This window comes from Mobula hypostoma, chromosome 4 (genome assembly GCF_963921235.1).
Source record: "Mobula hypostoma chromosome 4, sMobHyp1.1, whole genome shotgun sequence".
NCBI classification, from domain to species: Eukaryota; Metazoa; Chordata; class Chondrichthyes; order Myliobatiformes; family Myliobatidae; genus Mobula; species Mobula hypostoma.
In genome coordinates, this window is record NC_086100.1 from 27,461,143 (window position 1) to 27,488,963 (window position 27,821).

Below are 27,821 nucleotides of genomic sequence, written 5' to 3' on the forward strand. Positions count from 1 at the left end.
GGGTTGTAAAGCACTAATTTAAGGAATTGGTAAATTACATTATGTTTGTATATACGAAATTGTTACTTGACAAATTAATGAGCTACCGATTGAGCGTAATCTGTGTCAAAGATAACTGCATTATAAAATTTCAATTGTCTGATCTTAATATACATAATTAATTACAGCAGCTGCTTCATTAAGTAGCTGCTATACATCATGCTTTAACTTAAAGAGCATGTACTATTATTAGATGTCCTTAATTAGAAAAATGTTTTGGCGTAAATGCAGTAAATGGGAAAAAGTTAGAAAATCAACGGGTTAAAATTTGTAAGACGTACAGGAAGGACAAATGTATCAGAGTTAACCCTGTTTGCTGTTGAGAGAATGAAAGACAGACAAAATTTGAAACTATTTACTAAAGAAGGGCTTAGGGAATAATATTGGTTTCACCAACCCTGATCTTCCTGGTACTGGGTATTTTAACCTCTGCTTTTGACGGACAAAACGCAAGCTTATTATAAAACGAGATTCTGCAGACGCTGGAACTCACACAAAATGCTGGAGGAATTCGGCAGGTTAGGTAGCATTTACGGGGGGTGGGGTGGAATTGGGGCAGCACAGTGAGTACAGTGGCGTAATGGGTAGCACAATGCTTTACTGTACAGGCGTCCTGGGTTCAGTTCCCAACGCTGCCTATAAGGAGTTTGTACGTTCTACCTGGTTTCCTCCTGCAGTCCAAAGACCTACTGGTTGGTAGGTTAATTGGTCATTGTTACTTGACCAACGGTTCGGCTAGGGTTAAATTGGAGGGTTGCTGTGTGGCGTGGCTCAAAGGGCCAGAACAACCTACTCCACGCTGTATCTCAATAAATAAATATTCAATGCTTTGGGCTGACGCTCATCATCCAGACTGAAACTGAAGGGGGGAAGAAGCCAGAATAAGGTGGCGGGAGAGGAAAGACTATGAGCTAAAAGGTGATAGGTGCAGCTGGGTGGATGGTGGAGAGAGGACGAAGTGAAAAGCTGAGATGTGATAGGTGGAAAAGGTAAAGGGCTGAAGAAGGAATCTGATAGGAGAGGAGGGTGGACTATGGGAGAAAGAGGAGGAGAGGCATCAAAGTGCTGTGATAAGCAGGTGAAGAGAAAAGGTAAGAGGGGAGACAGTGGGCAATAGAAGAAAGAGGGAGCGGGAAATTACCGGAAGTTGGAGAGATCTAAGTTCATGCCATCAGGTTGGAGGCTACTCAGGCGGAATATGAGGTGCTGCTCCTCCAGCCTGTGTATGGTCTCATTGTGACTGCAGAGGAGGCCATGAACTGACATGTCCACAAGCTTATCATGTTGTTAGGAAGGTTTCTCCATGGCTTTGAAGAATTGCACTATTCAGAGGCAGACCATTCTGCCCACATTAGCCTTGCTGGTTCTTTGATAGTATTTCCCTTACTCTTTATATTCAAAATCAAAATGCCTCTTTTTTTTAAAAATCTATTTTGGATTTGGATTTTGTTCTGTGTCTGGTGCAGATGTTTGTTTCTGTTTTGCCTATCAGAATATTCCATGCCCGAAGGATTTCTTCTTAATCTTTCCCATTCCAACGAAATGTGTCTGGATTTCCTCCAATTGAAGCCTAATGTGAAGCTAATGAGTCTTTTCTGTATTCCTATTAAAACTGAGCACCCGAAACTGAATATAGGGTTCTATAAGGCCTCACAAATATCTTTTAAACATTAATTATCATTAAATCTTTTGAACTCCCTGTTTCACTTTATAAAATCCATCATTCCATATTTTATATTTTCTAGCAGGAATCTAGATATCCCAAAGTGACCTTGAAGTCAGCAAGAGATCCCACGAGCTTTTATTCATTTGTATGGATATTGCTGGCAACATCGGCATCTAATGGCCTTCATAACATTGAAGAAAATGGTGTCCTCCCTTGTGTGCTTTGAGAAGTAACTGATAGCAATTGGCATTGCCTTTGAGTAATGATGAAGGATTTCTGAGTAAGGCTGCTGTGTGACCGGGAGGGCACAGGCGCCAGTATTCACAGAATGACACGGTTCCTTAGTTGTTGCTGTTTCTTTCCGCGCCTTGTGGCACACCTTGCCTTTTCTTCTGCTTTCGTCTGTTTTTCACGAGACTGAGTTGCAGCAATTGACCCATAACGGATGGAAAGTGTGCATGGAGCCGGCCGGATTCGAACCCAGGACCACTTGCCTCACGGCCCAGCGCTGATGCCGCTACACCACCGGCCCGCAATGGTCCCTCAGTGGGAGAGATCATAACACGCCAGGAAGCTTGGGCAAGACGTTATCATGGATTGTGTATCTGCAGTCCAGGACACAAAATGGATAGTGGGCTGAAAGTTAGTCCTGACAAAGGGTCTCGGCCCGAAACATCAACTGTACCTCTTCCTAGAGATGCTGCCTGGCCTGCTGCGTTCACCAGCAACTTTGATGTGTGTTGCTTGAAATTCCAGCATCTGCAGATTTCCTCATGTTAGCGGGCTGAAAGGGTGGGCTGGGCAAGGAGGGACTATTGTGAGATATTTGGTTGGATGATATCCAGCTTTTGGACTAATATTGAAACTCTTAACCATGTGAAGAGACTCAGAAATGATAGAAACCTTTAGTTTCACTCAGTTAAGATACCTGACCTTTGATCTGCTCTTGAGATAAAAGAATTTCGAAGCAAATCTAGGAAATTTTAAATCAAGGGTAGTCTCGGAGGTGTTGTTGATGGCAACACAATTGACTCTGAAGGGAGGTAGTCAGACATTGAGGTGGCCATTGCCAACTCCTCAGTACTGCATTATCCCTGGACTCACTGTACCTCAGTGCAGGCGACAGTAATAAACCAATTTTACCACACAGAGCATGGTATCCCTACTTTTGAGATGTGTTTGGGGTGAGGGTCATTGAAGGGATACACTCAGCGGTCACTTTACTAGGTACACCTGTATGCCTGCTTGTTAATGCAAACATCTAATCAGCCATCGTTCGGCAGCAACTTAATGTATAAAAGCATGCAGGCATGGCCGAGAGGGTTAGGATTTTATTCAGACCAGACATCAGATGGGGAAGAAATGTGATCTCAGTGACTTTGACTGTGCAATGATTGTTGGTGCCAGACGGGGAGGTTTGAGTATATCGGAAACTTTCATGGACAACAGTCTCCCGAGTTTACTACCGAGAATGATGCAAAGAGCAAACAATATCCAGCGAGCAGCAGTCCTGAAGGTGGTGAAAACGTCTTGTCAATGAGAGAGGTCAGAGGAGAATGGTCAGGTTGCTTCAAGCTGACAGGAAGGCGACAGTAACTGAAATGATCACACGTTACAACAGTGGTGTGCAGAAGAGCATCTCTGAATGCACAACATATCAAACATTGAAGCAGATGGACTACAGCAGCAGAAGACCACAAACATACACTCAACTCAGTGGCCACTTTATTGAGTACTGGATGTACCTAATAAAGTGGCCGCTGAGTGTAGCTTTACTTGTCTGGGTCTAGCAAATAGCCTTGTTGAACCTTCCAAAGGGTTCTTGCACAAAGGTGGCTGGTGTCCAGTAGCTCCCAAATTTATTTTAGATACAGTGTGGAATAATTCTGGCCTTTGACCCACACCGCCCAGCAATTCCTCAATTTAATCTGAGCCTAATCATGGGACAATTTAGAATGACCAATTCACCAACCAACATGTGTGTCTTTGCACTGTGGGGGCAGAGGACCAGAGCACCTGGAGGAAACCCACAAGGTCACTGGGAGACCATATAAACTCCTTGCATGGCCAGCGGAAATTTAACCCAGTTCACCTGTACTGTAAAGCATTGTGTTAACCACTACGCTACCGTGCCACTTTGAAACAATATGAGTATTTATTTTTGAAATTACTAACATTAGCAAATAACTATATATAACAACTACAGCATGGAAACAGGTCATCTCGGCCCTTCTAGTCCGTGCCGAACTCTTACTCTCAACCAGGTTAATTTTGCTAGATTTCCACTGAAACATAATTTTATATGCTTCATGTTTTTATCTGTTGCCTGGTATGGCCAACAGTAGATTAAAACATATCTAGAGTGAATGTATCAAGCAATGTCCTGAATCAGGGAACTGGTGATTGTGGTAAATCAGGAAAGTGGTGGAGGGGGTTGAATAATCTGGAATTTAATTCACTTTAGAAATTAATTGAAATGATCAGCTCATGGGTTGTTCTGTTATTAGCTAGAGTATGCAAAGCTGACATTTTTACTTCAATTGTGAACAAGACATCACAATCATGGTTGTTCTTTGTCCATGTTATATTTTTATCTAGAAAAATGTGGATTTCAAGAACTGAATATTCTTGAATACCTTTGAGATCCCAAAGTCGGAATGATAGCCCCAGCCCTTGTGGGGGTTTGGGGGGGGGGTGGAAATTCTAGTCACATCAGAGTTGAATATTCAACTGTGCCAATGCTTCTGCAAAAACACTACAATACACATAATTGTGATTTACATGTCCTTTGTTGGTTCTGACTAAAAACTGAGAACAAAATTCCATTTATTGATTTACCAATAGTTGTTTTGACTTGTTAGAGCAGATAACTGTGCTAACGTTGCCTGCAGGTTGCAGTGGGTAAAATGGCTTGTCTTTTCTGCTTCCTTTTTATAACGTTAGCACTTTGCGGCCAATAAAGTACATTTTGAAGTGGAGTCACTGTGGCAATGTATTAAACTTGGCCTTTGGATTCTCACATCAATTGTTTTTAATTTTGTGAACATTCTGAGCGAAGGTGGCTAAATTGTTTGCGTGCTTCTGGGAGAGATTAGAAGCAGTAGTGAAAGGGTTAACTTCAGTTTTGGGCAAGTGGACTTCTCCCATGTCTCTGCCCGAAATGCGAGAGAGGTTGGCATTTCAGGATGCCCTACCCCTTTCCTTCCACCCCCCTCCAATGCTGACAAAAACCTTCACACTGCATATGCAGTCAGTAATCACAACACTTGCAGATCGACAGCTCGCTTTTCAAAAAAAAAATTCGAGACAGGCAATTTATTTTGAGCATTGCTCTTCCAATCACAAAACCTTCTGCGAGTAGTCAATTCATCCGATTGCACCTGCTCAGCTGTCTTGTGATTGTTCTCGTTTCATTGTTGTCACTAGACTCTCGTCCTGTCTTAGGGGCTCGTTTCTCTTCAATCACATGACTGCTTTGTCTCTCAGTGGGAGTAACAAGGGTCACTCATTGGTCAAAGATTAACAGTTTGAAATTTAGCAGTAGGCTCGGCAACATATGAAGCTCGGCCGGCAGATTTTTACTGTCAATTTTCTCCTGAGTGCACTGTTCTTGCAACCGGGTACGAATATATTAACTGACCTTAATTGAGCATATGTGTCACAGCATTTCTCTTGCATATCCACTGTGGTTTAGAATTAAAATAGAGCGGTTTGAAGTTTATTTTTAAAAAATATGCAAGATATCAGTCAGAATTCCATTAAGGAGGGCACAGGCACAGTAAGAAGAGCCACTGTTTCACAGTGTCGTATTCCTGGTTTCAATTCCAACTGGTACCAACTGTACGGAATTTGTACTTCTCCATTACTGCACACGTCTATCCCAAGTGCACCATTTTGCTTCCCCATTCCAAAGATGTACGAGTTGGTAAGTTAATTGGCCACAGTAAATAGCGCCTAGTGTGTGAGTGAGGGGTTTCTGTAGATTGCAATAGCATTGATATTAAAGAGAGCAGTTGGTGCACTGAAGGCCCTGTTTATGTGCCATGTCCCTCTATAAATCTGAGGCCACTGTTTGCAGTTTTTGTTACTTTCTTGTGACTTTTGAGAACTACTTAGCTTGCTTTGTTCAAAAGTTTCTTTTCCAGTTACCCTGTATTTACTGAAGAGAGATGCTGAGTCTTTGGGAACGTGCTAGTCCTGAAGTTGCTGGTCGAGGTATGTTTGGTTAGGTTGACTTTTTCCTCATTCTCCGCTCAAATGACATGTGCCTGGCAAGCTGTCAATCGTAACAGGGCTTTGGCATCGGGGCAATGGCAACTCTGATGAATAACAAGGTCAAATAGATGGTCTCTGCTCAGTGAGATTTGAACAATGGAAATTCTAAGAAGCATATTGAATTTGGGAGGATGATTTTAAATTTTGATATAGCAAAAGAGAGAGAAACACTGTAAGAGGGAGTGTGAGTAAAGAGATAAAGTGTCCAAAGGAAGAATTAAAATGTGACTTCTTTCAAGGCTGGAAATGGAAATAAATATCACGAGGTGCCACTCTGCAGACTCCATCGCGGTCGCAGCACAGGTTTAGTTGTTTTTTTAGATCCTTATGAATGATTTGGGGGGATAGAGAGAACAGATTAAGGGTCAAGTTGGGGTTTAGGAACAGGGTTGCGGCGGGGGTATGGAGGCCAGGCTGGAGTCTAAGCCTCTGATCCATATTCAAAGGCCGGTGATGTGGATGTGGGATATCTGTGGCCGGATGTCAGGCAGGCGGACGAGGGCTGGTGGTCCATCTCACCCACCCCCCGCCCCCACCGAGTCAGCCGGTTGTCAGTGGGTTCCAGCATTGGAGTTCAACGTGGGCAGGAGGAACAGGCCCATGAATCGGCAAGGCCGGAGTTTGAGCCTAGCGTTCGGTGATCGGCAGGTCCTGGGGTTGATGCCAAGGATGAAAGCCTGAGTGCTGAATCAGCAGGCTGGAAGCCAAAGCCTATTGGCCAGGGCCCAAGTCCGTGAACCTTTGCAGGTCCGCTGGAGGAGTTGAAGACCCAATGCCCTTGAGTCTGAGTCCGCTGGAGACTGAAGACCGCCTGCCCTGAGATGGAGGAGTGCGTGTGTCATGGAGGGGAGGATCGAGGTTTTACTTTTTCTTGTTGTTTACTGTTTTCTTGTGTTCTGTGTTTTGCCGGTCATTGTGAGCATGTAATGTTGGTGCCTGGAATGTGTAGCGAGTGACCCTTGCGGGGTATGCTGCCCCCTGCATACCCCTCGGGTGTGTAGGTTGTTAATGTGAATGACACATTTCACTCTGTTTCAATATACATGTGATAAATAAATTTGAATCTTGAAGCTAAGCATTTGTTAAATACATACAATTTTCTTAGATGGTCTTTCAGGGGGACATGGCCTTCTTGACTCTCTCTTGTCCACAATTTTCATAAAACTAATTTCTAACAATGGTTCACTCTTCAATGAAAGGAGGCACCGTTGTAATGGGTTTATTTCAGTGTCAAGGGTTTTGATAGGCGGCCATTAATAAGAAATGTATTATTAGCCGAGTACACTTGCAGTTAACCACTGAACTTGACTTTTGACAGTAAGCTTAATGAACAATTAACATGAAAATTTATCAAACTTGTGGTGATATCATGGGCTTTTTACACTGCTTTGTATAAATCAGAGGGTCTGCCTTCCTTACTGCCTATTGCTAGGTGATTTGTGTTTTAATAGACCACGCATCCTTCATTTCTTTTGTTATCCAGCAAGTTCTGGCCATTACTCAATGTGTGTGACTAATGAGGAACAGAAGTTAATAGAGCAACCAGGATGCAAGTGGAAGTTGTATCAAAGAAACCACAAGGTGGAACCCTAATGTCAAGGGTCAGTGTTGAGGAATTGCCAAATGGGCTGAGCCCAATTTTAACAGAGCAAGAATTGTTGCTAAAATAGGCCCAACAATCCTGACCATGGCTGTGTCAGTGTGTCTCTGGCCTCTGAGGAGAGCTGTATCTCACTTTGGATTTGCTGGGAGTGTTACCGGTGGGCATGAGCAGGCTGGGAAGTAGCTTTCAGTGTTTGAATCGACATCACCCTGATACCCTGGTAAATAAATAGTTCAGTTCTTGAATGCCTGAAGCTGCTTTAATGGAGCAGACTCCAGCTCCTCCTATTCCCACAGGAAAGCTTAAATGAGAAGGCATTTCTTCTGCCATTTGAAATATACCACAAATACTTCCATTTATAATCTCTTCATCCAGCATTTTGTGTGTGTTGATAGTCAAAGCAAATGTATTTTCAGATTATGTACATGTCACTGTGTACTACCCTGCGATCTATAAACGCAGGTGACTCAGCCGGAGATCCAGAATAACGCACACACAAGCTGGAGGAACAGCAGGTCAGACAGCATCTACGGAAATGAATGAACGGTCGACATTTTGGACCGTGACTCCTTGTCAGCACTCCCTGCAGGTGTGCTCAATAGTGGGGAGGTCATTTCCTGAGGTGGACTGGGCTGTATCTGATGCTGTAACATATTTCCATAGTGTGAATTGGTTATGATTAATATACTATGTGCGTTAATACAGGCTGCATTAGTTATAGCGCAATTAGGAACACGTCTTTAAATCCAATGCGTTGAAGGTAACTAAAACTTCTATATCTAAGGTTTCTCAGAAAAGTAACCACGTTTTATAAGAAATACATGTACTTCAGCTTGGATATGTATGGCCCTATAGCTTCTGCAGTGTTCTTGGTAGCTCGTGTGTGAATCCGACTGGCTTCTGTGACGGTAGTAATTTCAGGGGGATGGTCCACTTGTGCTAAAATGATGGCTAATGCTTCTGCCTGAAAATAGCAGTTGGGTCTAATGACATCGAAGAGCCTTGATATAAATGTTTAACCAAGATCTCTGCCTATTTTCTGCAGAGTCTGGCGAGTGCTTTGAAAGACAAGTTAGAAACATACCCTGTGGGTTCAGTCTGTGAGCAAGCAGCCGATGAGACCCTAAGGTGTTTATTTGAAGTATCAATTCATTGAGTTTTGAAGTGTTTGTGGATTTTTTTTGTATCATTGCAAATCTTCAAAGGAAGATCTTTAAAGAGAGTCTTCTACTTTTGAAGACAGTAACCTCAACCAAACAGCTGTGTTTGGGTTCACCACATATTGAGAATTTAGCCCCGTATCGCAAACCAGTTCCTAAAGGCAGCCAAACGTATATTGCAAATTCCAAAGAACCAACTGCTTTTGAAATTGTCGTCTTGTACATTTAGGTGCAGAAAAGTGTAATTCTGGCAGTTAATCTTCATAGAAATATAAAATAACAGTAACTTGAATAAAGAAACATTGCTCCAGTCTTGGATGGTGCTACATGGCATTGAAACAAAGGAGTTACAAAGGGGCAGCATGGTAGCATAGCAGTTAGTTCAGTCATTTTACAGCGCCAGCAATTACTGATCAGGGTTCGACTCCCGCCACTGTCTGTAAGAGATATTGTATGTTCTCCTCATGATCACGTGTGTGTTTCTTCTGGGTGGCTTCGGTTTCCTTACAGATTCCAAAGACTTGCGGTTAGGGTTAGTTGTGGGCAATGTTGCCTCTAATTTGTAATGACCAGTGTGCACAGAGGTCTTGTGATGTGCATTTTTTTTTGCACAGTGACGATAATATGGGCACACGGAATTTTATATGTAGAGGTATTCATTTTAACAGCTAACAAATTAATAAGAACTTCGATCTCCTCTGGGTTTGATCATTTTTGCTCTCATGCATCTGCGTTCACACAAAACATGTAATGAAGGATTTTCTCGCCAAAGCTTTTGCACACTGTCCACATGTGATTTGCTTGTTAAATGACGCTTTAAAAAGTCAAATTTTTCAATATCACTCCACTTCTTCCTACTTGCAAATTCTCCAGCAACTTTTGCATCACAACAATACATGCAGGTAACACCAGTTTCTGCACTGTACATAAATATTTCTCAGAACTGCATGTTCCTGAAATCATGAGCTTTCAGTGTAGCAGTTTCTACTGTTTCATTAAGCTATTCAGTTTTAAAGAACTAGCAGTTCTGTTGTGCTTCGTGCCCTTTGCTTTTTGGAATTTTACATAGTTTCTCAATCACTTCAATAAAAACAGTATAAAGAAGCCGGTTCTAAAATCTGCAGACAAATCATCACAAACTCCACGTCGTCAACACCATCCACATGAGAAACCGGAAAAGGAAATGTGATTGTGTACCATTGTGAAATGTGAAATATACTTAACATGCCAACATGTCAAGCTTCTGTGTGCAGTTTAAATTCCTTTGTGCGCTAGTAGCAAGTGATGTGTGTACGCACACGTGCACGCCTTGGAGGGAAGTTTAGTTGTGGGCATGCTATGTCGTCACCGGAAGTGTAACATCACTTGTGGGCTGCCCCCAGCACAACCTTTGGACTGTGTTGGTTTTTGACTCAAAAACGACACATTTCACTGTATGTTTCAATGGAAGTGTTACAAATAATAAAGTTAATCTACATTTTTCAACTCCACTTGCACGAAAGGTTAGTAAATAAACGTAACAATTCATATATAATAAACTTTACATAGACCAGTTCAGTTTCTCATTTTTTCTGATGATAATTTGCCCCATTACTTATCTATTTCTCTGTTTATTGAAATACAGCATAGAACAGGCCCTTTGAGCCGTGCTGCCCAGCAATCCTCTGATTTAACCCTAGCCTAATCACAGGACAATTCACAATGACCAGTTAACCAGTTAACAATTGTGACCAATTCACAATTGGTACATTTCTTGGCTGTAGCAGGAAATTGGAGCACCCAAAGGAAACACACACGGTCACAGGGAGAAAATACCTACTCCTTACAGGCAGCGGCGGTAATTGGACCCTGGTCACCTGTATTGTAAAGTGTTGTGCTAACCACTGCACTACCATGCTGCCCATTAGATGAATGATTTGCAAAAATATGCATTATTTCATTTAAATGCCATACTGTCTCTTTGAGCTAGTTTAAGACCTGCCTTTTATTTGGTGGTAAAATTACCTAATATCTATTTCAATGATGTTTCAGAGCCTTTGTCAAAAGTGCTCAGTCTCCTAGAAGTTAGATTGAAGTCTCTTATTTTGGTGTCAAAACCACTTCAACAAGTGTGAACACTTGGTCTTTGTGATCATTCATATTCACCCAGTTTGTTGAGTGTTTAGATGACGAGCAACCTAAAATGTTGTGATTGGGGGATAAACAAAATTGATTTTTTTATTTGTAACCTAAAAAACCTACTTTATAAAATGTTCCCTGCTTTTCTGTAAAGTGCATTTTGTAATGTAGCTGTACTGATTACTGTACTCAAAAGTGCAGAATATCACAAAGTACATATTAGATCTCCTACGGCCAGATTTGGGAACAGCTTCTTTCCAACTGTGATAAGACTGCTGAATGGATCCTGACCTGGATCTGGGCCGTACCCTCCAAATATCCGGACCTGCCTCTCGGGTTTTTTTGCACTACATTACTTTCCCTTTTCTATTTTCTGTTTATGATTTATAATTTAAATTTTTAATATTTACTATTGATTTGTACTCCAGGGAGTGTGAAGCACAGAATCAAATGTCTCTCTTGATGATTGCACGCTCTAGTATCAATTGTTTGGCGACAATAAAGTATAAAGTATTTGATATATTCATTTTTATAAGAGCAAATACAAATTAAGAAAATAAAATAGATTGGTAAGATTCCGTCTAAATGAAACGTTTTTAGTTTGAAACTTTACTGGCGGTCTGGGTACTTTCTCTTCCCAACTTTGGATAGACTTCACACTTCAACCTTACTGAATTACTGCTGTTTTTCAATGTACTCTTCCATTTTGCAATTTCAAACTTTTTTATACTGGTGCTGAGCTTTCAATTTTGAAAAACGTTTCCAAGTGAAGATTTTTAATCTCTTCTTACTTAGACTTGTGAGAGCAGTGCTGGCTGACCCATTGGGTAATAAAAGAAGTGCACATGGGAAACACTCAACAGATCAGGCAGCATCTGTGGAGGGGAAAAAAACACGTTAATGTTTTTTACTGAAGACCTTTCATCAGAACTGGGAAAGAGAAAGGAAGTTAGTTTCAAGTTGCAGAAAAGCTAGGGAATAGGTGGGTAGAGTGAGTGGTTGCAAGATATTCATGTTGGTAAGTTACTGTAGGGCAGTTATAGAGAAGAGAAAATGTGTATATTGTGTGTGGGGGGGCGGTGTTGGGCTATGAGATAGGTGGAGTCAGCTAGTGAGAATGCAAAGGGGATATGCAAAGATGTAAAATCCAGGACTGCAGAACAAGTAAAGAAGGTCAGGCTGTGCTAATGGGTGGAGGGAGAGAGAGAGAATGGATCACAGATGGAAGACTTGCAGCAAAATTCACCAATTCTGATACAGACAGTGTAAGTGAATTACCTGAAGTCTTTGAACCAGATATTGGGTCCAGGAGGCTGCAGATCCTTGTGCTGGCTCCCGTTATTTCACATCTTTGCTCTCCTCTGTCCATGGTCTCCCACTATAATGATACCCAGTCCAAGTTTCGGGAACAACACCATCACTTCCATTTTTTTCACCAATTCAATGTAAATTTATCATCATAATACATAAATGTCACCGTATACTACCTTGAAATTCATTTTCTTGCAGATATTTACAGAAAGATAAAGAAATACAATAGAATTTATGAAAACTGCATCTACAAAGACTGACAATTTGCAAAAGAAGACAAATCATGCAAACATGAATAAATACCTAGCACTGAGAACATGAGTAGTGGAGTCCTTCAAAGTGAGTTAACAGGTGATGGAATCGGTTCAGAATTGAGTTGAGTGAAGTTATCCATGCAGGTTCAGGAGCCTGGTGGTTGTACGTAATGACAGTTCCTGAACCTGGTGACGCAGGACCTTGGACTCCTGGACGTCCTTCTCGAAGGCAGTGGCAGCAAGAAGAGAGCACGGCTTGGGTGGTGGGGTTCCTTGATGATGGTTGCTGATTTCTCGTGGCGGCACTCCTTGTAAAGGTGCTCACCGGAGAGGGCTTTACCTGGGCAGTTCGGCACATTTTTCCCTTTCAGCAACAGTATTGATTTCCACATTTTGTAACTTTAATTAATTTTCTCTCTTCCCAAGTTCTGATGAAGGGTCTTTGATCTGAAATGTTAACATTGTTTCTCTTTCATCAGATTCTGTCTGACCTCTGTGTTTTTCAGCACTTTCTGGTTCGTCTTCAGCTTCAACTTCCAGTATTTTGATTTGCAGCGACATATAGGGGATTGTAACTTCAGATAACAACAGCTGTGTTTAGTTAAAAACTGATATAAGGAAAAAGAAATACTTACATTTTATATTATAAAATTCCTTTAACAACCCATCCAGGACTTTACTGGCAATTAAATGCTTTAAAATTGACTGTATAACAGGAAGCACAGTACCTAATTTGTATATAAAAAGCTCCTACAAACGGCATCGTAATAATGACCGAATAACTGGATTTTTTAAAAATAATGCTAATTGAGGGATGAATTTTGGTGAGTATGTTAGTTGTCTTCAAAATGGTGTAGGGAGTCTTTAATGGCTATCTGGGCGGGTTTAGCATACACACAGTATCAGACCAGAGTATCGGTTTATGGAGAAAATGCCCATAAGAAGTTGATTTAGAAATGAAATTTATCGCCACCTGCCTGATGTTTAGGGAAGAAAAATGGAGAACAGTGAGCATCATTGTATGCCTAAATGAAACAAGTCACTTTTTCACAGCTTTATTTACCCTAGGTTTCCAGATCTTCAATAGTTTCTTATCAGTAAGTATAACGTCTGAGCCAAATGAACGCTGTCTCAGGAATCCCAGCCAAGTTGTCAAGGTCATAACCTAGATATAATGAGCTGGGAGAATCTGAGAGGAAACAAAACACTGCTACTTTATCTGGAGTGTTTCAGTTCCTGTGTCATTGAAGACAGAAGTTAAGGCTTCAACGTATCCTTTCTGTTTGTTTCAGAGTTAAAATTCTTCACTGAGATTGGAAGATTAAGTTTGTCAGAAGAACAAATACTTAAAATGATTGCTGATTAAGAAGAGAATTCTGGCACTGCATGCATCATCCAGGTTAGTTAAAGACTAAATAGAAATCTTATTTGAAATCAAAGTTATAATATTTTTTGACATAAGCTGCCAAAATTGTCAAAACACAAAAGTCCAGAAACTGGAGGGAAGTGGTTGAATTCCAAGAATACAATCCTTGAGCCTCTACTGTACCAATTAGATGTTTTGAGCATGCGACTTGTACATGGGAACTGAAATTTAAATGAGCCCAGATGCAAATGTTTCACACGTCAGAAGATACAAATGATCCAAGAAGGAACAGATATCAGACCTGAGATCCTAGTCGGCTCACACAAACTTCAGAGAAGAAAACAAAGCACAAAAAAATCTCTTGCACTCTTAATTCATGAGCTTGAAGCTCTTCCGGCTCAATAGTAGTAAGCTGGTATGTTTTGGTATTTTTAAATACAGTATATATAAATGTATGTGTCTTGTAAAAATATTCAGCCCCCAACACTTTGTTCACATAAATGAGGATTACAACCAGGCATTTTGATCAATTTAACTGAGAATCACATGCTCCTTTTTTTTCCACAGTAGAGACCAAAAAAAAGGGGGAAACTGTAAAGCATGAAAAACTCAAAAAATTCAAAAGCTGAAATGTCAGCAGTTCAAAAGTATTCATCCCACTTTGCTCAGTACTTAATTGAACTTCCTCTCACAGCTATTACAGCCAGTAGTCTTTTAGGATAAGCCTCTGTTTGCTTTGCACAATGTGATGGAGCAAGGTTTGCCCATTCCTCCTTGCAAAATTGCCATAGCTGTGTCAGGATAGTTGGGAACACAGTGGACAGCAATCTTAGTCTTTCCAGAGATGTTCAATCAGGTTCAGTTCAGGACTCTGACAAGTCTATTCAAGGACATCAATTTTCTTCATTTGAAACCACTCCATGGTTGCTCTGGCAGTGTGCTTCGGGCTGTTGTCCTGCTGAAAGATGAACTTCCTCTCCAGTTTAAGCTTTCTGGCAAAGCCTAGCAGGTTTTTATCCAGGATCTCTCAGTAGTTAGCAGCATTCATCTTCCCATCAATCCTGACCAGGTTTCCAGTGCCTGCTGCTGAAAAGCATTCCCATAGCATGATGCTACCTCCACCATACTCTACGGTAGGGATGGTGTTACCTGGCTGATGTGCAGTATTAGATTTATGCCACATGTACCACTTAGTATTGAGGCAAAAAAGTTCCATTTTAGTCTCAACCAACCACAAGACCTATTCCACATCTTTACAGTGTCTTCTAAGTGACACTTTGCAAAGTCTATGGGCAAGGAAATGCTTTTTCTTTAGCCAGGGCTTCTTTCTTGCCACTCTTCCATAAATACCCTTTTTAATCAAGGCCTTGAAGACTGTGGAGCCATGAACTTCATCTCCGGTTGCAGCCACTGGCTTCCGCAGCTCACTCAAGAGTGACTGCTGGCAACACAATAGCCTCTCTTACAAGCACCATTCTTTTCTGGCAACTAAGTTTAGAGCGGATGACCTGACCTAAACAGTGTGGACATGGTTTCACGTTGAACTATACTGAGCTCCAAGTTGTGTTCAGTGCCCTAGAGATGGTCTTGTACCCTTCCCCAGATTTGTGCTTCTCTGTTATCACTTCCCTGACTTGGCTTGAATGTTCTTTTGTCTTCATTTTGGTTTGGTCTATTGAAAATCTACCATACTGTTGGACCTTAGAGAGAGAGAGAGAGAGTTTCAATTTATGAATAAATTGAGAACAGAAGATCCTCTAATTTTCTACATCGACAAATTAGGTGAGTTGGCAAGGTGATATACAATATTGCACCTGAGGAAAGTTAACGTAGTAATGACAAAGGTGATCAACACCCTATCAGCCTCACAATTTTGGTTTTTAATTTTTAGTAAATTGTTAACAAGTTTTGGAATTTTCCTTTTGATTTTTACATCATGCGCAATGTTTTGTAGGTTAGCTCAAATATCCTACTTCAATACATTCATTATCATTACGTGTTTTGTCGTATGACTTTGGCGATCATGGTGTTTCCATGACCATGATTGGTCTTGGCAAATTTTTCAGCAGAAGTGGTTTGCCATTGTCACCTTCTGGGCAGTTTCTTTACAAGATGAGTGACCCCAGCCATTATCAATACTCTTCAGAGATTGTCTGTCTGGCGTCAGTGGCCGCACAACCAAGACTTGTGATTTGTACCAGCTACTCACACGACCATCTATCATCTGCTCCCGTGGCTTCACGTGACCTTGATCAGGTGGGGGTGGGGGGGTGGCTAAGCAGGTGCTACACCTTGCCCAGACTAGCAGAAAGAAGAAAACACCTTGCACCTCCTTTGGTTGAGACGTATTTCCATCCCGCTATCCAATTATATAATGTAAAATATATTGTATTATATATACATGTATTATGTTGTAATCAATAGACTATTGCTAACTAATTATCTTGGAGACTAGCCTTGCACATTATAATCCTTTATTATGAGTTTAGTTATTCAAGGATATCCATCTTCATTTCTTTAATGTTCAACAACAAGATGGTTCTAATCACCCAATCGTACAATAAGTTAAATAAAGGAATAACCACATTATTAATAATTAGGAAGACGAGTGTAACTCCTTCCCTCAGATTGGACCTTGGAGGAGTAAGTACTAACATAATCATAACCAGTCATTATAGGGTATTTACAGGTACGCTGAGCAGGGTTTACTGGGTGCATATGGCCCCATCAAAGGTCTGTGATACCTCCAATCATAACTTTCCCATAGATTTATATCAGCAAGCTTTATTCCATTGATAAAGTTAACTAAATTATATATATTCTTATAAATGTCATGAAAATTCTGAACCAGACCATATCTTACTCATCTTTGGGGGGGGGGGGAGGCATTGCTGATGAGGTCATTCTGTATTCAGCCTGAGAAAATGGGGCCACACCAGCTTTTGAACGAGTGCAGTCTGTGAGGTGAGGATTTTTTTTTCTTAACGTGGTCTATACCAGGGGTTCCCAACCTCTTGTGCCATGGACCCCTACCATTAGACAGGGGGCCGGTGGAGTTTGACCTGGAGGTGTGAAAGGAAGTCCAACATATTCACAAGTGTGAAAAGTGCGTGTCTCAATGGAAACAGATGCATTTACCATTTCTGACGCAGGAAGCCATTTCGCCCATCGCTTCTATGTCAATTGCTACTCACCTTTGTCCCACCTTCCAGCCAGGTCCTTGGCTCTGACCTCCCCGGCTCTTCAAGGCAAGGAGGGTGTCTGCATTTAAAAATATGCAATTTTTAAAAATATTTTGTATTTTAAAAATAAATAGTGCCAAAAAGAGAACAACCTAGTGAGATAGTGTTCACGGACCATTCAGAAATCTGTTGGCAGAGAGGAAGAAGCTGTTCCTAAATGTTGAGTGTGAATCTTCAGGCTCGTGTATCTCCTCCCTGATAGTAGTCAGAAGAGGGCAAGTCCCAGGTGGAAAGGATCCTTGATAATGCTGCTTTCTTGAGAGTTATAAGGAAAGAGTTTAAGAGTTCTTGGGTGGTGAAGGTCCTTAATGACGCATGCCACCTTCCTGCGGTTCGCCTTTTGAAGATGTCCTTGATGGTGGGGAGGTGAGTACCCATGGTGGAGCTGGATGAGTCTACAACGCTACTAGCTTTTCCATTCTTGTGCATTGGTGCCTCCATAATAGATGATGATGCCACCAGTCAGAATGCTCTCCACAGTGCATCTGTAGAAATTTGCTGGAGCTTTTGGTGACGTGCCAAAACTCCTCAAAATCCTAATGAAACTTAATCCTATCTTCATATGAGTAGTCACTGTTGTATTGTACAAGTGATCTTTGTTTCCTGTTAAGGTAGACATTGGCTGCCTGTTCTTTGAAGAAATATTGAAATGCTGCAATAATGAAGGGATTTGCAATTTAGAACTAGAGATTGAAGTACTTTCACTGGGCTGATCTATTTAATCTTTGTTTTCTTTACGCCATATTTTCCTCGGAGATCTTAATAGAAAACAAACTTAATCTGCTTAAGCTTGTTTAATTGGGTTGTGGGGAGGGTGGATGACCTTGTAGGTGGAAAATGCGACATGTTTATAAAAGCAGGTCTCTCCCTTTTTATCATTTTCTTTACCTCCAATGTGAGAAGCACAACACTGTCCCTGTAATGTAACTGGCACCACCTAGTGGGAGAAAGTGTCAAAATACTAATATAAATATACTTGCGCAAGTGTACGAGTGGAATTGCCTATGATATTCAAAACTTCCTTTTGTACTATAAGAAAAATTATATCAGATATCCATAAAGTGAATTTTAATGAAGAGTTGCTGAATTGTATGGATGGCATGAAACCAGCTTGAATAAGATTAATTGTCTGAGAATTTCGGTTGGAAATATTTTTCTGGAAGCCAGCCAAAGAAATTTCTAGTGGGACCACTTTGTCACAGAATTGAAAATGTATCAATGTGGTGACTGGGAAAGAGAATTCCATGTTATGCAAACCAAATGGAAGGTTTCAACAGTTAGTGCTCCCAAAATTTACAGCTTTCTAGGTGGGAATACTTTTTTTGTGCGTCAAAGCCATCTGTTAATTACTTCCAACAAAGTATGAAATGTTTCCCCTTGCTGAGTCATAGTAGTAGAACACTACAGCATAGAAACAGGCCCTTTGGCCCATCTAGTCTGTGCCGAACTATTAATCTGTCTTGTCTCATCAACCTGCACCAAGACCATTGCCCACCATAACCCCTCCCATTCATGTACCTATTCAAACTTCTAAATGTTGAAATAGATCCTGCATTCACCACTTCCACTGGCAGCTCGTTCCACACGCTCACCCTCTGAGTGAAGAAGTCACCCCCTTGTATTCCCCTTCAGCTTTTCACCTTTCACCCTTGACCTTCAGGTTTTGTGAATAAAACATGTGAGAGTCATTTTATGGGCTTAACAAAGCCTTGGCCCTTTACTCCCACTATGAACAAAGCAAAAGCAGTCACCTTAAACTAATGTCATTATGTGAGACAGTCTCTTAAAGTGAACACAACAACTCATTGGCAGTGTTTGTGAATTATGTAGAACAGTTTCTATTATGAACAATGTGTATCGTCTGGCACCCAACTCATTAGCCCACACAGGCACCTCCCCCCGCCCCCCCCACACCACAGAATACACCAAAACCAGCAATGTCAGTCTGTCTGGAGCTCATGTAAACTGTCCAGCTCGGGTCATATGTGCCCTGGTCAGAGTAACAGTAGGTGCCTGTAGCTCATCCAGGGATGTGCTGACAAGCACGTGGACTTGTGATTCAAGGGGTGTGGTAGTGGAACCATCCAGGTCTTGTTAGGCCAGTTTAAGGCAACCTACAGAAATACATTGAGGTTTACCCTTCCCTATCTACAACCGAAGTCCTTTGCCCTGTTCCAAAACACAGAATAGGCCATCATAGGGGGGGGTGCTGACATACATCATGGCTAACAAAAACAAACAAGGTAGAAAGTAGGTCAACTGGAAATCAAGAGTGCTGGACACCGTGATGGGAGGTAGGAATAGGTGTAAAAACAGAATTGAGTTTGCTAAGGAAGGCGGAACGTAGCAGTGACACCGACCAGGCGTTGTGGTATCAGGAATAGAATCACCCGGCACCTGTATTGGCTGCCCAAACACCAACTCGGCTGTGAAGGACTGCAGCTCCTCTTTTAGAGCCGATCTGAGGCCCAGCAGGCCCAGTGGGAGATGATCATACCAACAATCGTCTGTCGGGGAGGCCCTCAGAGCAGCCTCTAAGGAACGGCGAGACCACTCCCACAGGCAACAATCTCTGGGTGAGATGCAATTTAATGCCGAGGTTCTGGGACCGCAGTCAGAAGAAATATCAGATGGGGTACCGAGCCGAGCGACCTGGTGTCCACAGCCATTCTCGATGCTAGGGGAGACCCCTGGCCAGCTGGTGGTGGTACAGTCCACCGTGGTAAGGAGATGCGTGAAACTGTGAGGGAGGAGGTGGGAGGGAGGGAAACGGGACCACCAGATCCACATTGACATAGTCAAACCATTGCTCAGGGACTGATGGGGCCCGATTGTGACAGTTAATTTTTGCCCACTGACTCACAACACAAGCCGCACTCCAGTCTCACATGTCTTTCCCAAGGCCGTGCCATGCAAACTTTAAAGCAACCAGTTTCTGTGAAGCCTTCTCACTCAAATGCAGGAGGCTGTGAATGGAGTTTAAAACAGTATGTCTCCAGTTTGCAGGCACTGTGGGGCGAGGGTGACTGGTTGAGGGAAACTCCTGTGTTCCCGATCTTGACATCAGACAACCACAGGCCTGTGACTGCTGTCTTGTCAGCTTAGACTTCAGGGTGGGTCGGCTTGAGTGCCTGTTCTACACAGGAAGTGTCACCCTGAAAGGCTGTCCATAATGAACAAGAGATGATCCTGGGAGCTGGCACCCACAGTGTTCACAGATTGTGGCACTGTCAAAGCTACACTGTGGTCAGCACTTTCTGGCGGTCATGGCAAAAACATAGGCCCGGTGTTGACTGGCTCAGAGCTGCTGGTGTAAGTCTGCTGGAGGCCCTGCTGACTGGGCTTATTGAGACAGGGAAAGAAGAAAGAATGACACTCTTCTGTCTGGCTGAGAGTAGACTATTGGCCATTTTAGCAAGCGGCCTATAGTCTTTCACTGGTGTATTAGCAAGGGCTGTGAGAATTTGATCAGGCATTTGGTGCATAGAGAGTTCTTTTAAAAATACGAAAGGATGGCGATTGCCCTAGAGAGAGAGCATGTGGTCCATTAGTTCTGAAGGTCGAGCGTCAGCCAGGCTGGGCAAAGGGAGCGATTGCCTGGCAGGCTCAAATGCAGTCCAAAAATTGGTAATAGATGAGTATTCGGAGTGACATATTTATCACATGCAGGTGGGTCTTCCAGTTGACTTGCCCCTCTGGCTACAGTGGAGCCTCTTGGCATTGCCACAATGTAGTAAAATTTGGTATCATCTACGGCGATTTCTTGCAGCTTCTGCCTGTACAAACCACGTGGTAGCGACTGCTCCCAAAACTCCAGCAACTTCAAAGCGTCTGCATTGGTCAACGTGCCGTTGAGTACTCTGGAATCGTACATGGGTCACCAGTAAAAACATGCAAGAGTTGCTTTATGTGCTACAGCCCTTTACATCCATTATGAATAAACCCAAATCAGTCGCCTTACACGATGTAGTTACGTCAGACACTGTCTCTTAAATTGAACGGAACAGTGACAGAGTTTGTGTATTATGTAGAACAGTTTCTATTATGAACCATATGTGTCATCTGTTGCTCATTACGTTACCCTACAAAACTATGATCTCCAGCCTCTGTGGGAAAAAGCCTGCTTGTGTTTATCGTAACTATACCCCTCATAATTTTTTATACCTCTATCAAATCTCCCCTCATTCTTCAATGCTCAGGAAATAAAGTCCCTACCTGTTCAACTCAGGTTCTTGAAATGTATCAATTGCCAAGAGAACGGGAAGAAAAGCATTCAGGTACAAAAAAAAGTGTAAAATCACTTTGTTTAGATGTAAGGCACTGGCTCACTTGGTCTGAGGAAAGTGCCACTTCCTGTCTGAATGTGCAGTGAAATGAGATCTCATCAGGACTTCGTCACCTCTCATTGACCCCAATGTGCATCTCTTGCCCTGTCTCACATCACTGAATATATTGAAGGGTCTTGAAACATTTTGACAATTGTTTTTCAATTTCACAATAGTCTTGGCAACACAGATGTGAAAATAGCTCTAAACCTTGCTGCTTTTTAAAAAAAAATAAACATGCTTGAAAGTGGTTTCAAATTTATACTATTAGCAATTGACTGGCAATGCTAGTGTATGAACATTGGAAATCTGAATAGAAGCCAGACAAGACTGATAATAATTTTGATCCAATACTTCAGCCAAATGATCTGTCTCACAGCTGACTTTGACGCCTAGACAAAGCAATGGTTAATATTTAATGCAATTGTCAACATTCAGTGCTAAGACTGCTGCAGATATATATCTGACCGAAAGGTAGTTAACAATTTAAAACTACGTCACTTAGGGTAACATTTTAAATATTTGCCCATATTTATATGCTTTTGTCCTCGACTAGCAGTCTGGTCAAACTACTGTAAAGATCTTTGTTCCATGTATTCTGTGTTAGATAATTTATATCACACTAAATAGTCTGAACTCTGAATTTTTCTCCTTGTGTGCAGATGGAGTGACCTTGAAATGTCGCACTAAGTGGTACAGATAGAGCATATTGTGACTGTTACTAACAGATGTGGAAGTGTCAACACAGAGGTTTTAAACAAGAGGACATTTACTCTTTAAAGATATGAGCTGCCAACAGAAGTGTTTGATTGAAATATGAAACAATTGAAAAGCCTGCTACGCATCTATCTACCTGAAGGATTTTGGCAGCCGATGGTTTTTTAAATCCTAAAAGGAAATGTTTTCCTGGCACCAAAGCAATTTAGCTTTGAGACCGAGGGTTACAGAGTTGTACAGCATGGCAGCAAGCCTTTCTGCCCAATTTGTTCATGCAGACCCCCATTGCCTAACTGAGCTGGTGCCATTTGCCTGCATTTGACCCAGGGCAGGGGTTCCCAGACTGGGGTTCCTACCCATCAGATGATGGTAGGGGTCCATGGCATTTAAAAAAAAGGTTGGGAACCCCTGTTCTAAGCCTTTCCTAACTATCCAAATGTTTTTTAATGTTAAACACGAAATTCTGCAGGTGCTACACACAGACACAGACACAGTGTCTTGGCCCAAAACGGCGACTATTTATTCCTCTCCATAGGTGCTGCCTGACCTGCTGAGTTCCTCCAGATTTTAAATGTTGTCATTGTACTGCCTCAAACACTTCCCCTGGCAGCTTGTTCCATATACTCGTTGAACTTGGTGCGGAGCAATCTTTTCCTCCTTATTTGAACCTATCCCCTCCAGTTGTGGGAGAAAAACTTTATTTTATTGAGATATAGCTCTTCACCAACCCATCTGGCCCTTAGAGCCACGTCCCCCAATAACCCCTGATTTCACCCCAGCCTAATCATGGGATAATTTACAATGACCAGTTAGCAGACAACTGGTGCGCCTTTGGACTATAGGAGGAAACCAGAGCACCTGGAGAAAACCCATGCGATTATGGAGAGAACATACAGACTATGCATCTTATCTATGCCCCTCATGATTTTCTAAACCTCAATAAGATTATTCCTCAGCTCAAACTCAAAACTAACCCATTCAGCCTCTCCTTATAACCCACTAACATCATCAAATCATTTTTTTTTAACAATCTCTCCAGTTCAATGCCATCCTTCCTGTAGCAGGGTGACCAGAACCAGCGCATTGTTGTATACCTACAATTTTATCAGTGATTTTTATTTCCCATCAATCAGAAGTCATAGAACACTACAGCACAGAAAAAGGCCCTTTAGCCCATCTAGTCCATGCCAGCCAAGTCCCATTGACCTGCACCTGGATCATAGCCCTCCACACCTCTCCCATCCTCGAATGCATTCCAATTTCCTCTAAAAGTTGAAACTGATCGCACATCCAGCCCTTCTTATTAATACCTTTTCTCCAGGTAGGTGACCAGAACTGTACACAATACTCCAAGTTAGGCCTCACTAATATCTTGTACAACTTCAGCATCTCAACTACTGTATTCAATACTTTGATTTATGAAGTCGTAAGCAAGGGAATCACTCATAAATGGGAGAAAAATTTCTCATCATTGTCGCACTCTGCTGTGTATTAACTGAGACCTTAACACTGATAGTGCACCTCACAGGGCATAATGGCCTTACTGGGAGTACTTGTGACCAAGGAGCGGCTGGCTGTGCTGTTATGTCCTGGAGTTGGTAATAGCCTCTGAACTGGTTGGAAATTGGAAACCACAATCTCCGAAAGTCGTCAAAGTGAGGGTGAAATGAGATATTGTTGTTATTGGCCAACATGTGGGATAACAATTCACCTTACTTTGCTGGGATCTTGTCCTTGTATAAAACAGCTGCTTCATTGCATAATCCCTTCCATCAATGTTGGACAGCTTTTGTTCCAAATTTATGAAGCTGAAATTAATATAAAAGGAAAGTGACTTGGCTTGGAAGCTGCATTTGTTTTATGAAAGTAAGATGTGTGGACTTCAAAGTGTGCTTGAGCAGGAAGAGTAGGCTTTGAACTAGAGTAATAATCAGGTTGCAGAAAATTCTGGAGATTGTTAAATCCAAGGCCACAAATTTGTTCTTTTCAGAAGAAACTTATAAAATGGAATTAGATTGAAAATTCCTATAACCTCTTGAAGTAGATCTAATTCTTGGAATAAATCAAAATGCTAAAAATACACAATAAGTAAAGTGGTATCTTTCTCAATAGAGCTGACTTTTTTGATCAAAGGTAACGTTACTAACCAGAAGAATTAAATTTACTTCTCCATCCACATGGATTGTTTGATATACTGAGAACTTCAAGCTAATTCCTAGTTTTAAATTGATTTCCAGTATCCTTCTGTACTGTTGATTAATTATCATTCATAAAATATGTAGTTCTGGTCATAACCCTGGATCAGAACATCTGAGAGAGAACCAAAATAGATATATTGAGTGGAGCTGAAATTGTTCCTGTAACTTGCAGGATGTTGGTCCACTAACAAGTGGGATTTAGAAGGTGCCCATTGCTCAAGCAGTGATGATCTCAGCTAGTGAGAGCAACTATAATACGCACTCACATTTCTAATCGCAATAAAAGTAGACTGACACATCCTGGTCCCTAAAATCGAACGGAAAGGTTAGAACATCGTTGGTGATGAGGCACTGGGGGAAATGGATGGAAACTAAATGTTTGCCTCGGAGAAATGGTTGTGACAATTTTGAGTTTAAACTGAAAAATGCAAAACTACAAAATGCTTCTTCTGTTGTACAATCCAAGCCCCTTAACTATCAAACTGTTATCCACTCATAAATTCCAGTAGATAGATGAGGGTCCTATCCCTGCAAGATGTTGTGACTCTGATCTAAGTCGCCAGAGAGACTGACGTTGGTGATATAAAGCTCTTTGTTCATCATGACAAGCAGGAATTCTCCTGGAGGCTCTCTCAACAGGGTATTACAAACTCAAAGTACATCACATTCTTCACATCATCAAGATCAAAAGTAACAATTGCCGATAAAATGCAATTTCAATAATTACAATGACATCATTTACTTCCAATGTTTTGGGGTTGGCAATGCCTGCTCATATTTACAGTGGGGGACACCTCATAATTTTCAAACACCTTGGCTGGGACAAAGCAATTCACGCAGATGGTCTAAAAGCTTCTGGGGACAGAGATCCCAGACGCCCAAAATCAATGTTGCCCAGGCCGACTCAGAGTACACAAATATCTTAACTATTGATTGATCAACTAAACCTGTGAGCAAGTTCAATGGGGTAAGTGATGGGATCAGTCTGGTCTGCCAGCTTGAACTCAGTCACAATGGTGCAAAATTACTTAGCCTATTTTGCCTGGTTTGATGCAGGTGAGAACATTTCACGGTCACTTCACTTTGCAAACCATATCTCTTGGTATCCAAACCCCAGCAGCCTGTGCTCTGTGAACAATGCCGTTTGCAAATTTGTACCTTTCTATGAATAAACTCTTCTCGGGCTTCCAGCTATGTACAGGTATCGATTATAACTGACGTTTTGATGACAAGCTCTGCCATCTTCATCAGCGATGATATCTGGGCATGTCTAGTCCGGTGGTATTTACACCCCATAGTCCTCATCCAATCAGGTTTCTGCTCTCCCACTTTGAATTCCAGTTCTTACTTAGGCTGAGACCTTCGTCTTTGTTAAAATTCTTTTCCTCCAGTTTTATTTCAATGGCTTCCTTCACCAGACAGTCCCAAAACCCATTAGTGCGGCACGGTAGTTTTGTGCTGAAGTCAGTCCTATAGCCATTGTGAATGCAGTGTTCTGCTACTGCTGATTTTCCAGGTAACCCAACAGATACACCTCCTGTGCTCCTTGATGCGGGTTTCCACCATGTGTCCTGTCTGCATGATATAAGCTGCTCCACATCCATAGGGAATCCTGTAAATGCCAGATGGCCTGGGCCCCAGGTCAGCTTTGACCCACATAGGTTGTGACTTGTACTTCCTTGCAGGTTTGTGGATGGTATTAATCTGGTATTTCTTCAGGATCCTGGCAATCCTATCAGAAACCATGGAAATATATGGAAGACAGGCAGTAGTGATGGGTTCCTCCCTGTTGTTAGGTTTCCTGGTTTTTTCCTTCGGCCCTTTTAAGGGCCCAATTGATTTCCTTCACCTTGTAGCCATTCTGTAGGTACGTTGTGCACAATCGTCATATTTCTTTGGGGAGACTCTCCGGGTCCGAAATAGTTTTTGCATGGTAGAAAGAAGAAAGAGTTGCTGTATGTTTGGATGAGTGATGGTGGCTGTTATTGTTGGGGTATAATGCAGAGCAGTGTATATCGGCCTGATGGGATGCACGGTGGAAACCCGCATCAAGGAGCACAGGAAGTGTATCCGTTTGGGTTTCCCAGAGAAACCGGCAGTAACAGAACATTGCATTCGTAATGGATATTGGTTTGACTTCGGCACAAAACTACTTGCCGCGCAAATGGCTTTTGGGACTGCCTGGTGAAGGGAGCCATTGAAATAAAACTAGAGGAAAAGAATTTTAACAAAGATGAAGGTCTCACTCTAAGGACTGGAATTTGATTGTAAACAAGGTGGGAGAGTGTAAACCTGATTGGATGAGGACTAACCGATCAGGAGGGACAGACTACGGGGATATAAACACCGCCGGACTAGACATGTCCAGGCAACATCCCTGATGAAGATGGTAATTTGTCACTGAAATGGTGGTTATAATTGATATCTGTATCTGGCTGGAAGCCCAAGAAAAACTCATCTGTCATATACGCCAAGAAAGCACTAGATCCTCTGTGCTGTTCTGTCTGCTGCGCAAGTTTGACAATTCAATATGTATAATTCTTGCTGAGCAACTCTGAGAAGATTTTGTAGCTATAAACTGATCATTCTCTTATTTTTCCCTGTGATATTTTGCACAGAATTTCCTTTGAGGCCACCATGTGTTCTGACAATACATTGCAAGCATGCTTGCAATGATCAGATGCATTGACTTAACACTGGAATATTGTACACCCCAAGTTTAGTTGTGTTGCCGTTGAAAAGGTCAGCATGGCAGCCTGACTTGTTTAGTATTCTATCGAGACACTGAAAAGATTGGCATAATAATTAAAGAAATCAATATTGTGGAGGTGGAAGAGAAAGATGACTATATGAAAAGCCTAAAACAACATAATGTGTGAATAAAAGGCAATGCTCCTGATGAAATTGGGCAAGAGTACTTGGTACTCTAATCTTCCTAGAATGTGAAATGCCTTCTTTAAAGGTGTTGTGGAAAAACTTGACGGTTACTTTAACTTGAAGCTATACGAAACAGCTGAAAGCTTTATCTTTGGACCAAGGAATCAGATACACATGTGCTAGTTAATGAGCACACTGTTTCATTACAAAGCTTATCTTTGCACTGCAATTTTGCAGTTTTTTGATTGTATCCTACACAACGGATGTGTGGATGGATTGATAGATGAATGAACTTGGTCGAAGATATTGAACATGCAAAACCTACTCAAACTTGAGTGTTTAAAGAAATAAATTCCCATGTCACTGAAATGGCATCCAGGAATGCTATAGAATTTTGGCCGCCACACCAAATGAACAGTTGCAGCCCTCATAGCATAACATTAGTCTACAGTTATTGAAGTAGCCATCAATTTTCAGAGTAATTGATAACTTAGAATAATGTTCCAGTTGCAAAAACAAGAAGTCAGATTTTTGACAGCCTACAGATTAAAGGTTAAAATGAGAAGCAAAAGTAATTTCAGAGGCAATTCAGAACAATGTCAGAACATTTTCGATAATGCCATTTTGTAGTTTTTATTCTGGACAATTGGGAACTTGGGTTGCATTGTAT

General features: G+C 41.7%; 1 protein-coding gene across 15 annotated transcripts in view; it reads left to right on the plus strand.

The window, feature by feature from the left end:
- Nucleotides 1-27,821, plus strand: part of zbtb38 (zinc finger and BTB domain containing 38) — a 103,149-nt gene that overhangs the window by 58,350 nt on the left and 16,978 nt on the right. For 6 of the 15 annotated variants that reach the window (XM_063045470.1, XM_063045463.1, XM_063045469.1 and 3 more), the window contains one exon: nucleotides 13,719-13,825. The exons of 2 other annotated variants lie outside the window; for them this stretch is intronic. Coding sequence is in view for 1 of the 13 variants with exons in the window: in XM_063045461.1 (XP_062901531.1) it covers nucleotides 14,169-14,207 (39 nt within the window). In the remaining 12 variants the exon portion in view is untranslated. 7 more of the 15 variants (XM_063045468.1, XR_010017636.1, XR_010017635.1 and 4 more) reach the window with 7 other exon arrangements.